The sequence below is a fragment of the Petromyzon marinus genome, chromosome 11 (genome assembly GCF_048934315.1).
Source record: "Petromyzon marinus isolate PM22_M1 ecotype Great Lakes invasive population chromosome 11, UKy_Petmar_22M1.pri1.0, whole genome shotgun sequence".
Lineage (NCBI taxonomy): Eukaryota > Metazoa > Chordata > Hyperoartia > Petromyzontiformes > Petromyzontidae > Petromyzon > Petromyzon marinus.
In genome coordinates this window covers 10,811,959-10,824,691 of record NC_133677.1, presented here as the reverse complement: position 1 = coordinate 10,824,691, position 12,733 = coordinate 10,811,959, and the positions used below count along the sequence as shown (strand labels likewise).

At 42.5% G+C, this 12,733-nt stretch overlaps 1 protein-coding gene across 1 annotated transcript in view; it reads right to left on the bottom strand.

Annotated features, from left to right (window-relative positions):
* PEBP4 (phosphatidylethanolamine binding protein 4) overlaps window positions 1–12,733 on the bottom strand; it is a 338,336-nt gene that overhangs the window by 292,627 nt on the left and 32,976 nt on the right. Inside the window, exon 5 of the mRNA XM_076066370.1 lies at window positions 3,417–3,515. Within this exon, the coding sequence (XP_075922485.1) occupies window positions 3,417–3,515 (99 nt within the window). The remainder of the gene's footprint in view (window positions 1–3,416; window positions 3,516–12,733) is intronic.

The following is a 12,733-nucleotide window of genomic DNA, read 5'->3' as shown; positions in this document are numbered from 1 at the left end:
ACAGATGGCGATTGGTCAACTTGCTGTACTCCTTTCTGCTGGTGAGCCACGGTATTGCAGCTCCTCGCTGCCTCCACGGTGCTTGATTACAGGCCCCGTTGCATTGCCACCATGGCACGGCTAGCAATTGTAGCTGTGGATAAATTTTGCCTTCAAACATGTGGCATTGAGAATTTTTAAGAACAATTTCAGATCTATTTAAGAATTTCGGATGGTTTCCATTGTGTTCAAAGAGTAGTGACACCACCCGATGCCATGTGATACCATTTTTGGTGGGACAAGAGTGGAAGTTATATCATATTGGTGATGTCACTTTACGTGTTAAAATTAACCTTAAAAACACACAATTCGATTCATTCGAGCTTTGTATTGAGGCCTGATGTTGTTACTTTTTTGGAAAAAAAACATGAGGAAATCATAAATAACAACCCTTTCATATGCGATCAAGAGTGGAGCGCTTTAACCAGAGCACCCCCAGTAAAATTATATAATTACTGATGTGTGTTTGTTTATTAATCAATATCCATTAAAATGTTCAGGATCATCATGCAATTGCCCTACCCGATTGCTGCATGTTAATTAAGATAATAACGCTTCGCTGAATAGTGGAACAACATTTACATGCTCTGCATTTCTACCGTGTTTTGAAACAATATGACAGCCAGTGAAAATAGATCTATGGTGTCATTGTGCCAATTGAGCTTAATGGGAATACTGACTGTTTAACAAATAGTGAGAGGCGGATGCCCAATAACCTTTTCAATGTGGAAAGTTGTGTTGTGTACAAATGATTAATCAGCATCGCCATTAGCCGAGAGCATGACCAAGGCCTCATGACCTTGAGGTGGACAATCTGTTTGGAAAGCTAAGGGATATAAACTTTGGCAATGATGTCGGCTATGAGAAAGTGGCATTGGCTAAATTGCACGTTGTATATAATGGCTAACTGTTTTGGCGAATCCCGATGGCTGTAGCATTTAGATTCGGTGGACAAGTTCAATCTTTTGTCACAGCAGAAGGCATCAAACGTTGAACCTTCATCGTGCTTTGTGTGGAGATGCATTTTGTTTTGCAGGTCCAATCACAGCAACTTGGCATCGTTCTGAACAAAAATGTACGTTGTTTTTTATGTGGTGGTGATGTTATGGACATCAGGCATCTGGCACAGCTGCTATGTGTGTAGCTTTCCACGAATCTGTGTGATCATCTGTCAGAGAATTTATATGTGCTGAAATGTTGTCACGACAATTAAGCAATGGATTAGACATGCCGCTGCTGCATTAAAAAATACATATAAAAGTACAGATAGGATCTAGCAACAATTATTCGCTGTGAACAGTTTTGTGCGAATCTCACTAGAGTGTTCTACAAATGTGCCAACCTATTTTTAAGCATCAAGAGCAATCAAGAAGTGTAATCTCACACAGAAGAACCTTGCACTTTTAAACATAACAGAGCTCTTTCAATTAAGCTATTGATCATCAAAATCTGCCGAACATATAAGCAACAGCAGACTTTAGTTAAACACTGAAAGTTGGGCTCCATAATTATAGCCCAAAAAAGTAACGCTTGTACTTGTGCTTACACGTGAGAATGACAATGAATATGCGAGTACCTCGCACAACCCTTTATCAAAACCTGTATTCACGATGGGCGGATGTGGATACAAGGGTGTCATTATTGCAGTGTACTTCTATGACCCCGTGTCTACGCTTCCCACCTTCACCAGACCACAGTCACCAGCGTGGCGACATATGGCCAAATAATCCCCCGCAGCTTGGGTCGGCCATCGTCCGGCAGTGGAGTGACAAAGGGCTGCACGTGTACAAGGGACAATACGCACACCCACACTAGCCAACACATCTATTTTAATTAATTTCACGAGTCCATACGGTAATTTTAGAGGTTTTTGGGTTAGATCGAGTAAATATAAATGTGTCGTTAAACCCACCACCACCCGACACGTAAACAGAACATGGCAATAACCTGACTAATTGGTTGTGTTGGTTGGTGGCGGTTTTAATGACACATTAATATTTATGCGATCTCACCCCAAAAACCACTATTATGATATTGGTCGCAGTGTTTCTCTGCTCAAACGGGCATAGGCAGGTGCTCATCTCATTCTGTGGCTCTGAGCGAGTGGTGGAAATTCCACATTGCTATGGCGGGAGCAAATTTAATATATTTCCACATACTCATTCATTCAACTTATTTGTTAAATAAGAACTCGCCCCCACTAACGAGTGTATCATAATACTTTAGATTATAAATTAAACAAAGGTAGTACTCCACCCCTAAAATCAAGGCACGTAAAAATATCGAAATTAGAGGACATACTCAAGAGGAATCTAAAAGGAAAAAATGAGACTTGCAGAGTTGGAATCTCCAAGTCCTTCAGTCTGTCTTGAGTATATCCGAAGTAAAATGTCCACAAACTGCAGAGTGCTTGAATTGCATTTGATGTGTGGTACTGTATTTGACGCCTACAAGCATAATTATAGCACATTATACAAGCTGTCAGAGGCATTGCCATGTCAAAACATCCTTCTTATTAACTTTTTACGATCACGTTATTAATATTATAATGCCACGTCAAATATTCTGCGAAGTTAACTATCATGAAGTGACCTTTTTCTGCCATGTGCATTGAAATGTCACCCGAGAAGACTTTAATTAAAACAATTTTGCACATACACAGGGCATGTACTTGCATATAAACACACATATATTAACATACATTACTACCTACCGCCACCTCATCTGCTTGGTGAAATATGCGCTTACGTTTCAAAGTAGTTTATAAGAATACACCATGGAGATACGCCATCAAACCACCTTCTGTACATAACGGTCAATATAGCTTTACACAGAAGCCGTATATCATCATTATCACAACAAACACTTTTCGATTTAAAGCTTTCGTGACTGAAAGGATTCATCTTCTTTGGTTCTTTCGGTAAAGTCACGTAGAATGAGAATAAAATAATAAATTGATAAAATAAAATAACACAATAATATTCTCACGACGTTTCGGCCACAACACAAGCGGCTGTCCTCCAGACAGTCTCGTCCCTTCACCTGATGAAGGCCGCTTGTGTTGTGGCCGAAACGTCTTGAGAATATTATTGTGTTATTTTATTTTATCAATTTATTATTTTATTCTCATTCTACGTGGTGACTTTACCGAAAGAACCAAAGAAGAAAACAAACACTTTGTAGACCACAAGACTCTCGCTGTGTAGAAGCTGTCGGTGATGGAGAAGGCCTAAGGAACACATCGACATTTCTCACCAGACATACTGAAAGTCACCTGTGATTTGAAAGGCATGATGTGGCAAAGAAGGCAAGGCTCACTGCAGCCAGACGACTGTTAAAACACGGACAGAGATGTAAGTGACTTGCCAAGCACTTACCTTGATGTTGGACACAAGCCAGTGTCTCCAGTACTTCCAGATTGGATTGGTGTGGCTGGGAGCATCGGGATCAACCATCACCAGCACGTACTTTGCATCCTGCGCACAACGTCACATATGATTCATAGGGTTAGATCACGTGAATGTAAAAGTGTTGTTAATCCACCACCACCCGACACAAACAATTAGTAAAGTTTGTTACGCGAACAAGGCGTGCTAACGAGCAATTACTTTAGCACATCGGTGTGATGGAGAGTTAACCTACACTATTTACAATTGAGTATGATGTTTCGCTGGTGATTACAACCAGCTTCATCAGGAAATTTGCCAGAATTGTGAAAGCCTACGTGCTAAATTCACATCTGATACGTGCAGTCTATTCGTTATCGTGACGTCAGTACTATTTACGCATACGAAATGTTATCACGAAGGTGCATCACAAAGTGCTCGGTGGTGTAAGTATATAAAAAAAATTCCTGATATTTGAACATGTGCAGACATCTTTCAGCCAGGTGGTGTCAACTGTCATGTGGTAGAGCCCACGGTTTATCTCACCAAAAGGTAAATTCTCATGAAAACGTCAGGACTGAAAGAAGTAAAAAAAAAAGGATCCGCCTGTTTTCACGAGCGATCGGACAGCGTTTCATCTCTATTGGCAACTTTGAGTCAGTTTTGGAAATTCCACACTCCCAAGGCGGGATCAGTGCCTCTGTATCATGACAACTGTGGACTTCTGAAAAAGATATGAACTAAATCACTGTCGAGCCCCCAAACGAAATTTACCATCGAAATCTTTTGATTGTGGGTCAAGCACTTGAATCACAATGATATCCAGCCATATAATTGCACGAATATTGACTTGTGATTTAGGGAGATTTCCATGAGAGGGAGCGAAAGTGATTAACTCCTTTCAGCAACTAACCAGTAACACTGCCCACTGGTTCCTGACAATGTATGAACAGAACGAAGCTCACGTTTAATGGACGTTTGTGCAATGGACACGCTTTTGCCTCGGGGAACCCTATGAACCAAATATTTACATTTCATACGTGGAACCGTTTTCACATTTCAGATCGACCCATTCTTTTTTTAATGTAAACACGTGCGACCCTTGCCATGCAAGAAAACACCTTTTTATTTGACGTTGGTAAGTGTGTATGTGTGCATCTGACAAACACTTATTTCCTCCTGTTTACAACATAACACTTTTTTCCCAAATGAAATCTAATCCAATTAAGATATTACAATTTGTAATACACGACGGGCGGGCTCCTAGAGTAGGTAATTAGATATTTTTTGGGGAGGGGGGAACGTTTTGTGATTGTATACAAAGAGAAGCTATTGTCTCTGTCCAACAAATGGTAAATTTGAGCTAAAAACAGAATGCATATCCAGTCGGGTGCTGCATTGGGAAGTTTAGTCAACGAGTTATCGAGAGCAGTTTGCTTGATGAAACCGGAATAAGCAGAGGGCGTTGCATTCACAAGGTCCACACCGATGGGTTCATAAAACCCAAATTTCTGCCGCACTGCCGTTTTGTGGCCACCTCACGGCCCAGAGATCAACACGCCACCGATTAAAACGCAAAACCCGTGAACATTTTAATGAAGGGAATGCAGCGGTAGGCGACCCATTTCAATTCTGGAAACGTTTGCTTCCATAGATTTAACTTCTGACTGCGTTGCGTTACTTTATAAGGTATTCGGTGACATCATATCGGTCTATTATCTGTGGACAGGTGCACAGTACTGGCACGTGCTCGTAATATAGTGGGCTGGAAAACAGGGGTTTGTGGATCTCGCACACACGGCCTCGTGCGTGACAATGAAAGTTCCTTGCTGGAGGCAGCACGGGAAGTAGGTAGCCAATCTGTCTGTGCAGTCGGTGCATATGCCCACAAGTTCCTTTTCTCTGGGCATGTCCGATTCCACACACACACACACACTAAATGCCATAACATCTCAGGATAGTGACGTGCTGATTTATGGAGAGGCAATTAAACATTTCAGAATGAATGCAGAACAAGTAATTTTAATATTTTTATTTATAAAATCAACTTTACTTGAACTAAATTAATATATCATCATTGTTGGGTAACGTTTTTTTTTTATTACACTATAACCAATGGTATATTAAGCTCACTTACTGGACAGACTTGCCCAGCTTGTTTGCCTATTCAGTAATTTGCTCCCATGACAGTATCTGACAATGCGGCAACTGAGCACCGCATTTGTGCCAAATTAGACCTGAGATAACCCAATTACTTTGACTCCATGACCAAACGCGTGAGGCTCACTAACGAGTGGACTTTGCACAGCTTGTTTGCCTGTTCAGTCATCATCGGCTGCTCTCGTCTGCCAATAGAGCAACTTTGTGCCGCGCCATTGCTACGATATCCCGTGGGAACTACAGCTGAGATAACCAAATTGCTGATGTGACAACGTCCCATCATCATGTCGACCTGAAAAAAATACAGCGTTCCGGTAAGCGCAGGGCTCCCGAGGGAGGGTAAAATAAATGCATTATATGTCCGCCTTGGCGCATTGTTTCCACGGCCTAATAAAAAAAAATACCGTAAAAGGTCAGGTAAATGAAGTGATTGTGCACGAGGCTGGTGTCATCCTGCCAGAATAAGACTCTCCCACGGGACTGCTTAGACGCTGTGCTGCGGAGAGATTTCAAGTCCAGCCGCTGGACATAAATAAATAAACCAAAAAACGTACTCATACAAAATGAATACAAATAGCCCGGTCGCTACACTTGACTACCCACAGATAATGGGGCTCTCAGTTGACCTCTGACCATAATTTCAACTCGCAACCTTCTGATTGCTCTAAACCCAGCACCACCCCGGGCTGGAACAGTTACAGCCGGTGTTATAAAGATCCTTAATGTTCACTTTGGGGCGGGCTGCATTGTATTATTGTCTCTGCAGTATTTTCCGTGGTGGGTGGGAGGGGGGGGGGTGCTACTGGGTTGGCTGTGCGCGAACTGCCTCCGTGCTGGGCGGCGAGACCTGCCGCACCCACCAGACGATGACAATTCACACCGCGCGCGTCCGTGCGCCCTCGTTTCACCGAGCCCTCGTTTCACCCAGCTCTCGTTTCACCGAGCCCTCGCTTCACCCAGCTCTCGCTTCACCCAGCCCTCGCTTCACCCAGCCCTCGTTTCACCGAGCCCTCGTTTCACCCAGCTCTCGCTTCACCCAGCCCTCGCTTCACCCAGCCCTCGCTTCACCCAGCTCTCGTTTCGGGCGCACCCACGGTAAGAAGCTGTTAGCGTCTCACAACAACAGCAGTAGCAGCAGCAACAACAAAAAACCCAACCCTACGTATGTGAGCATTCCTGTATAATTGTGTTTAAAATTGCATTGAGCTTTCAATTAGCCGTGATTAAGCAATCGATCGCTTGGCTGATTAATCAATTGATCACCCAGGTATTTCCTGTGATTAAAGTGAGGAGACATCGCTTCGGCTGCTGACCTCTACAGATCGCGCCCTGTACCTATGCACACTTGGAGTACAAACAAAGATAAAGATCCCCCTATAGCCTGTAACAGACTGTTGGGGCAAGTGCTGTTAGTGAGCACCATAGAAGGCCAGAATGGCACACGAGGGGGTGGGTGGCCATCACCACGCCCGGCCGCCTTTGTCTGCCGAGTGGCGATGTTTACACACTGCACAAATTACTTATTTGAGGCTGAGTCGACCTAGGGGATGTTCAGGACCGGTTCAAATAATCGTCGCTGATGTTGGCCATGAGCGGGAATCGAGTTCGTAGCGCAGCGCGCTAACCGCTACGTTACCGCTTCTCACTTACACAGACATACGCGTACACTAGCACCTACAAGGGCTGTTCGTGAGCACCCGTTAAGACCGGCATTGCAGAACAAGGTAAAAACACAATAAAGGCTAAAAAACTGAATGTTGAGAGCATATGGAATCTGTAAATAAGTCGGTACCTATTATCATAAATACAGTGGCTGTAAAAGGCCAATCGCTGATATCTCTACCCATCACTACTAAGTGGATGAGTATTGGGTTGTGCGTACGCTTTTTAATTAGATAGTGAATGTGAAGAACCCGTGATTTTCCCTTGCCGTTGCCTAAATTGCTGAAATCATTACCGCATGCAGAGTTACAGAAAAATCACCACTTTGAACATCCAGTCTCCAGGATAAACAGCACTAACATTCAGAGGATGTATTTCACAATTCATGTGCGTGCTGAAAACTATAACGTTATTATTACATAATCAGATACTTATTTACCCAGTAGCTAGACAGTAAATCTAGGGTAGAGGATAGGAATGGGCATGCTAATTTAAAGCCGGTATTATATTGTATACTACATATTTCTGAATTATAACATTTAAAAAAAATACTATTTCAGTAGTGATATTAGCAGTGGTGCAGTTAATGTCGCGCTGCGTTATAACTCAAGTTCGACTCCCAGCCACAGCAAAAGTCGTGGCGAGTGATTTGTGAATCGGTTCCGGGAACCATACCCGCTGGCCCATTCCACATCCCATTACCTGATCCCTAACGAGCCAGGCTGGTGAATTATGGTGAACCCCGCAGTCTGGAGAGTTTTTCACTTTCCATTTGTGCATCAGGTATCCGCATCTGCCATGGTTTGTGCAGATATGGTTTTGGGTGGACCATAAAATTCATGGAAAATCAAAACCAGGGATCTTCTGTGTTAAGTCTTTCACAAGGCGTTTGCAATGAGTAACGTTTGCGACGTGCCACAGCGGTAGCGCGTTCGCTGCTTGTTGCAGAGGTTTGCGGTTCCGAATTCAGCGGCTGCCCTGGTTAATACTGTGGGAGTAATAACCATAAGATGTGCCGTCTGCTTCGCAGTGGATATTACAGATCCCCTGACATCATTAGCAAGAGTGGGCCACTGTGTGCCGGCATCAGGGTCCAAATTGGCCAAATTCTGAAATTACACCGCAAATTACTCAATTCGTATTTATACGTAGAAATCATTGCCCCCTACTGGCAGACGAATGTCCCAGGTAACTCGGGCAAATGAGACTCGATCCTGGTCTCTTGAGTTCTCACCTGGTTAAACAAAATAAAACTTGAAAAAACATTGGTCGCCCTTTAGAGCAGGGGTCCCCAACCCCCGGGACGCACAGCAGGTGAGAGCGGCGAGGCCACACAGCAGGTGAGAGCGGCGAGTCCGCACGTGGCCCGCCCATTGTTTTATTCACCATTTCCGTCCGCGCGTCTTTCCCGCACTGCGCACTTGCCCCGGTCGCAGTTTTGGTAAGCCCACAAGCTAACCCCTAGCCAAAATGAGGAAAAAACAAACGTCACTGGAGAGCTTCTTTGAAAAGGGGGAAAGACCCAATGATGAACCCCCCTCCCCCGGTCCGTGACAAAAAAAAATTGTCTTCCACGAAACCGGTCCCTGGTGCCAAAAAGGTTGGGGACTGCTGCTTAGGAGGGACTGGCCACGGCCATTGGAAAGTGCAATTTTCTCCACTGGTCAAGGGCCACCTATTAGCTCCGATTAACCAATTGAGTAAGAAGTCAATTTGACTTTGAAATATATTGCAAGGTGACATATCTGTTCAACACGTATTTCATTTATTTGTTGGGAGGTAGTTTTGGCAGGCTTAGACTTGACAGCTGCCGCATGACCCATTCAAGGAAACTCCGGCAAGAGAATATAAGGCACATCTCCACGAAGCGCCCTTCAAACAATGGCACAAGCATGTGCTCATCAAGCCTTACTCAGAACCTGTACAAATAAGAGAAGGGTCCGCTTGTCAAACGGCAGAGCTCCAAAACAAGTGGGTCCTAATGCGTCCATCTGTAACATATCCCAATTCAAGTTAATTTTTTCTTACACTCCCATTAGTCAAACAGACTAATGCTCCAAATTAAAGGCCACTGGGACTACTTTGTCAAGAAATACATTAGAGGACATCCTATACCGCTTTATGCAAAGACAGGCTATCAGTCTGTGAACATCTGTTGCCTCATTCCTTTATGGAGTCAGTTGGCCTGTGTTGTGTATTTAGGATAAAGAAAATGTATCATGAATATATAACAACTTAGTACCATTGCCATAGTTATACAAATTAACTTTTTGTTATTTTACCAGGTAAGGCCCACTGAGCTACATAGCTCTTTTTTCAGAAGCGAGCTGGCCACAGATGATATAGCGCAACGAAGTGGCTTATTACGTGGAAATTTATTGCGGCCAACTACTCCTCAGTACACCTTTCTAAATGTGGAGGGGAAACCCGGAAGACCCGGAGAAAAATCCACACGACCCACGGGGAGAGAGACACGCAAACTCCAAATAAACAGATGTCAGGGTCATAAATTTAACCCATGACCTCTCGCATACCAGGGGAGGGAGTTAACATCTCACCCATGCAATATGACGGCAAGCGTAACGGCGACTTGGCTGGAAAACGGGTGTCTTATAAAAAAAAATACAATCTGCGATGAAAAATGGTGTGAAGATTGATTGAACATTAGCGGTAACTGATAGTAGGTGACAATAAAAATCATTGAAAATTATACACGTTAATGCATTAAGAAAGTATAGTATGATTGACGAGCCTTTTGCCCATCCTAGGATGGAAGCTGTAATATTAAAGATGTATATTCACGTTTTCTTGTGATTGGAAATTTTATTAGGAATTGTTGCACATAGACACAAATTTCTTAACTTACAAAATTAAATTAAGGACTTTGGAAGATTTCTCGATATACGATATTTTGTGTGAATCTCTTATCACTGTTCAAAAGGCTTCCCTGCAGTTGACTATCCCTGATGAACACTTTGATCCGCTGAGGATTTTTAGATCTAGACAGAACCACGTGCAACTGTCCATGGGAAGACTTACCTTTTGTTGCAAGAAATAAAGACACTAAATACACCTTTTTGCTGCGTAGAATTATTTATTTTATTAACTTCAAATAAAGAAGCGTCAAATTTAAAGCGAATTTTTTTTCATATTTCCGCTCGACCTGCGGGAGTGTAAAAATCCACCCACTCATGATTATTAATGAGGGGGGGGCTCTTTTGCAGTGACGTCACGTACGGATGTAGCACTGTGCTGCGTATATTTATTTGTTACCGTCACTTTCGGTAAAGAAACGTCATATTTGAAGCGACTTTGCGAAATGTTTTTATTTCCGCTCGACCTTTCGCGTTTTCGCGTGAGTGTAAAAATCCATTGGCTCATGATTATTTTATTTTTAATGACGGGGGGGGGGGACGGTGCGGCATGTGGAGTGACGTCACGCGCGGGACACATTTCTGGGCTATTATAGTAGTAATAACACTGGAACAAAAAAATGTGTTCCTGGGTAGTAAGTGTTATTTCCTAATTGCTTATGCCTCAAAAGTACAGAAAATGGATATTATTCCCTACAAATTTTGCTTTTGTGACCAGGACAGTGATATTTTGCAATGTACTTATTTTCAATAAGAAAACGTGGTGTGCATTTGTGTCTTTCGTTCACGTAAAGTCCTGGTCACAAAAGCAACGTTCGTGGGGAATAATAATAACCATGTTCTATACTTTTTAGGCATAAGCAATTAAAAAAAATAACAGTACCCAGAAACAAAAATTGTGTTATAGAGTAGAATGTTGGATGATAATATTTTCAAGGAGTCTTCAGCACTTTGGATCCTTGCAGATACAATCCATCAACCTTCAACATTTTCCAGTAATAGCTCCTATTAACTCTCAGCTCGTGATGCGTTTCATCAGCAGGTCAGCGAGTCCTGCTAAAATTCATAACATTGATCGCAGAGCTGGACTCTTAACTAGGAAAATTTAAGGAAATTGTTGATATTTCATCAAAGTGGTGAGATTGACGCTGATAATCCCTTTGCAAGATAGTAAAAGCAATGCTGAAGTTCCGGAGAGATCATGGCAGGTGAGTGTTGTAGATAGGATTAGGCTAAACAGATTGTGCTGGGTGAAAACGTGTACAGGATAGAGGAGTGCCAGTCACAAAGACAGGCATTGGAATAGCCTCCACGAGTCCGGTGACCAAGGAGATGAACTAACAACAAATGGTGGGATACCGTGAGGACAGATCTTGGAGGTCGCTTGTCGACTGGGCAGCAGCTGCGGGATCTGGCTGAGGACAGAAAGTGGCGGTGTGAGATGTGGTGTCATACGTCAGTGGTTGTCACTGTTGATGGCCCTGAGCCAGGGATGGAAATTTACATTTTCTACGGCAAGGGCCAATGATTTAAACGGTCACGTCGTGAGAATTTTATTGTTTTATTTTATTATTTTATTCTCATTCTACGTGAATTTACCGAAAGAAGCAAAGAAGACGATCAACCATTGTTAAACTTCCACAAAATGGTGCTCGTGCTTTTGATTTAAAGCTTTCGTGACTGCAGGAATTCATATTCTTGGTTCAGTAGGCTCACATGACATTGACTTCTCCAAGACAGAGGTTCTCTGCAAGCCATCTGGCTACCATGAGAGATTCGTTCATGAGGCTATCCACATATACAAACACAGAGATAATTTCAACCGAGAAGATGGATTCTGGCTTAGCAATCATTGGAAGGATTTGATAAACCATTTCGGGTCTTAATTGATTGTTCACGCTTAAGGTGGCTTTCAAACCGCATCCATTATTTTCGTCTCCCCCCCTCCCCTCTATTCCGAACATAGATGGACTCGTCCATCTGAATAACTGCCAAATCGCTCTCCGTGGTGCTAACGTAAAAAAACCGCCACTTTTTTCAAATTTTTCTTGCTGTGGTTTTCACACCTGATGATGATTGCTTGTGTTGCAGTCGAAACGTCGTGAGAATTTTATTGTTTTATATATTTCTTCTTATTATTTTATTGTTTCCCTTCTACGTGACTTTACCGAAAGAACCAAGAAAATGGTACTCATGCTTTTGATTTAAAGCTTTCGTGACTGCAATAATTCATATTCTTAGTTTTTTCGGTAAAGTCACGTTGAAGAGAAACAACAAAATAACAAAATATATATAAAACAATAAAAAATTATCACGACGTTTCGACCATAACTCAAACGGTCATCATCAGGTGTGTTGGTTTGCATAAATTTATTTTTAAAACGGCACATTTATTTATTTATAAAAAAACCGTTGGCGTCACGCGCAGCGATTGGCAGTTTGCCCAGGACTAGTCCATCTATTTTTTGAAAAGAGGAGGGGGGAGACGAAATTTTTTATAATGTATGCTGTCTGAAAGCCACTGTAAGCGTGAACAATCAATCAAGAACTGAAATGATTTATCAAATCTTTCCAATGATTGCTAAGATAGAATCCATCTTCTCGGTTGAAATT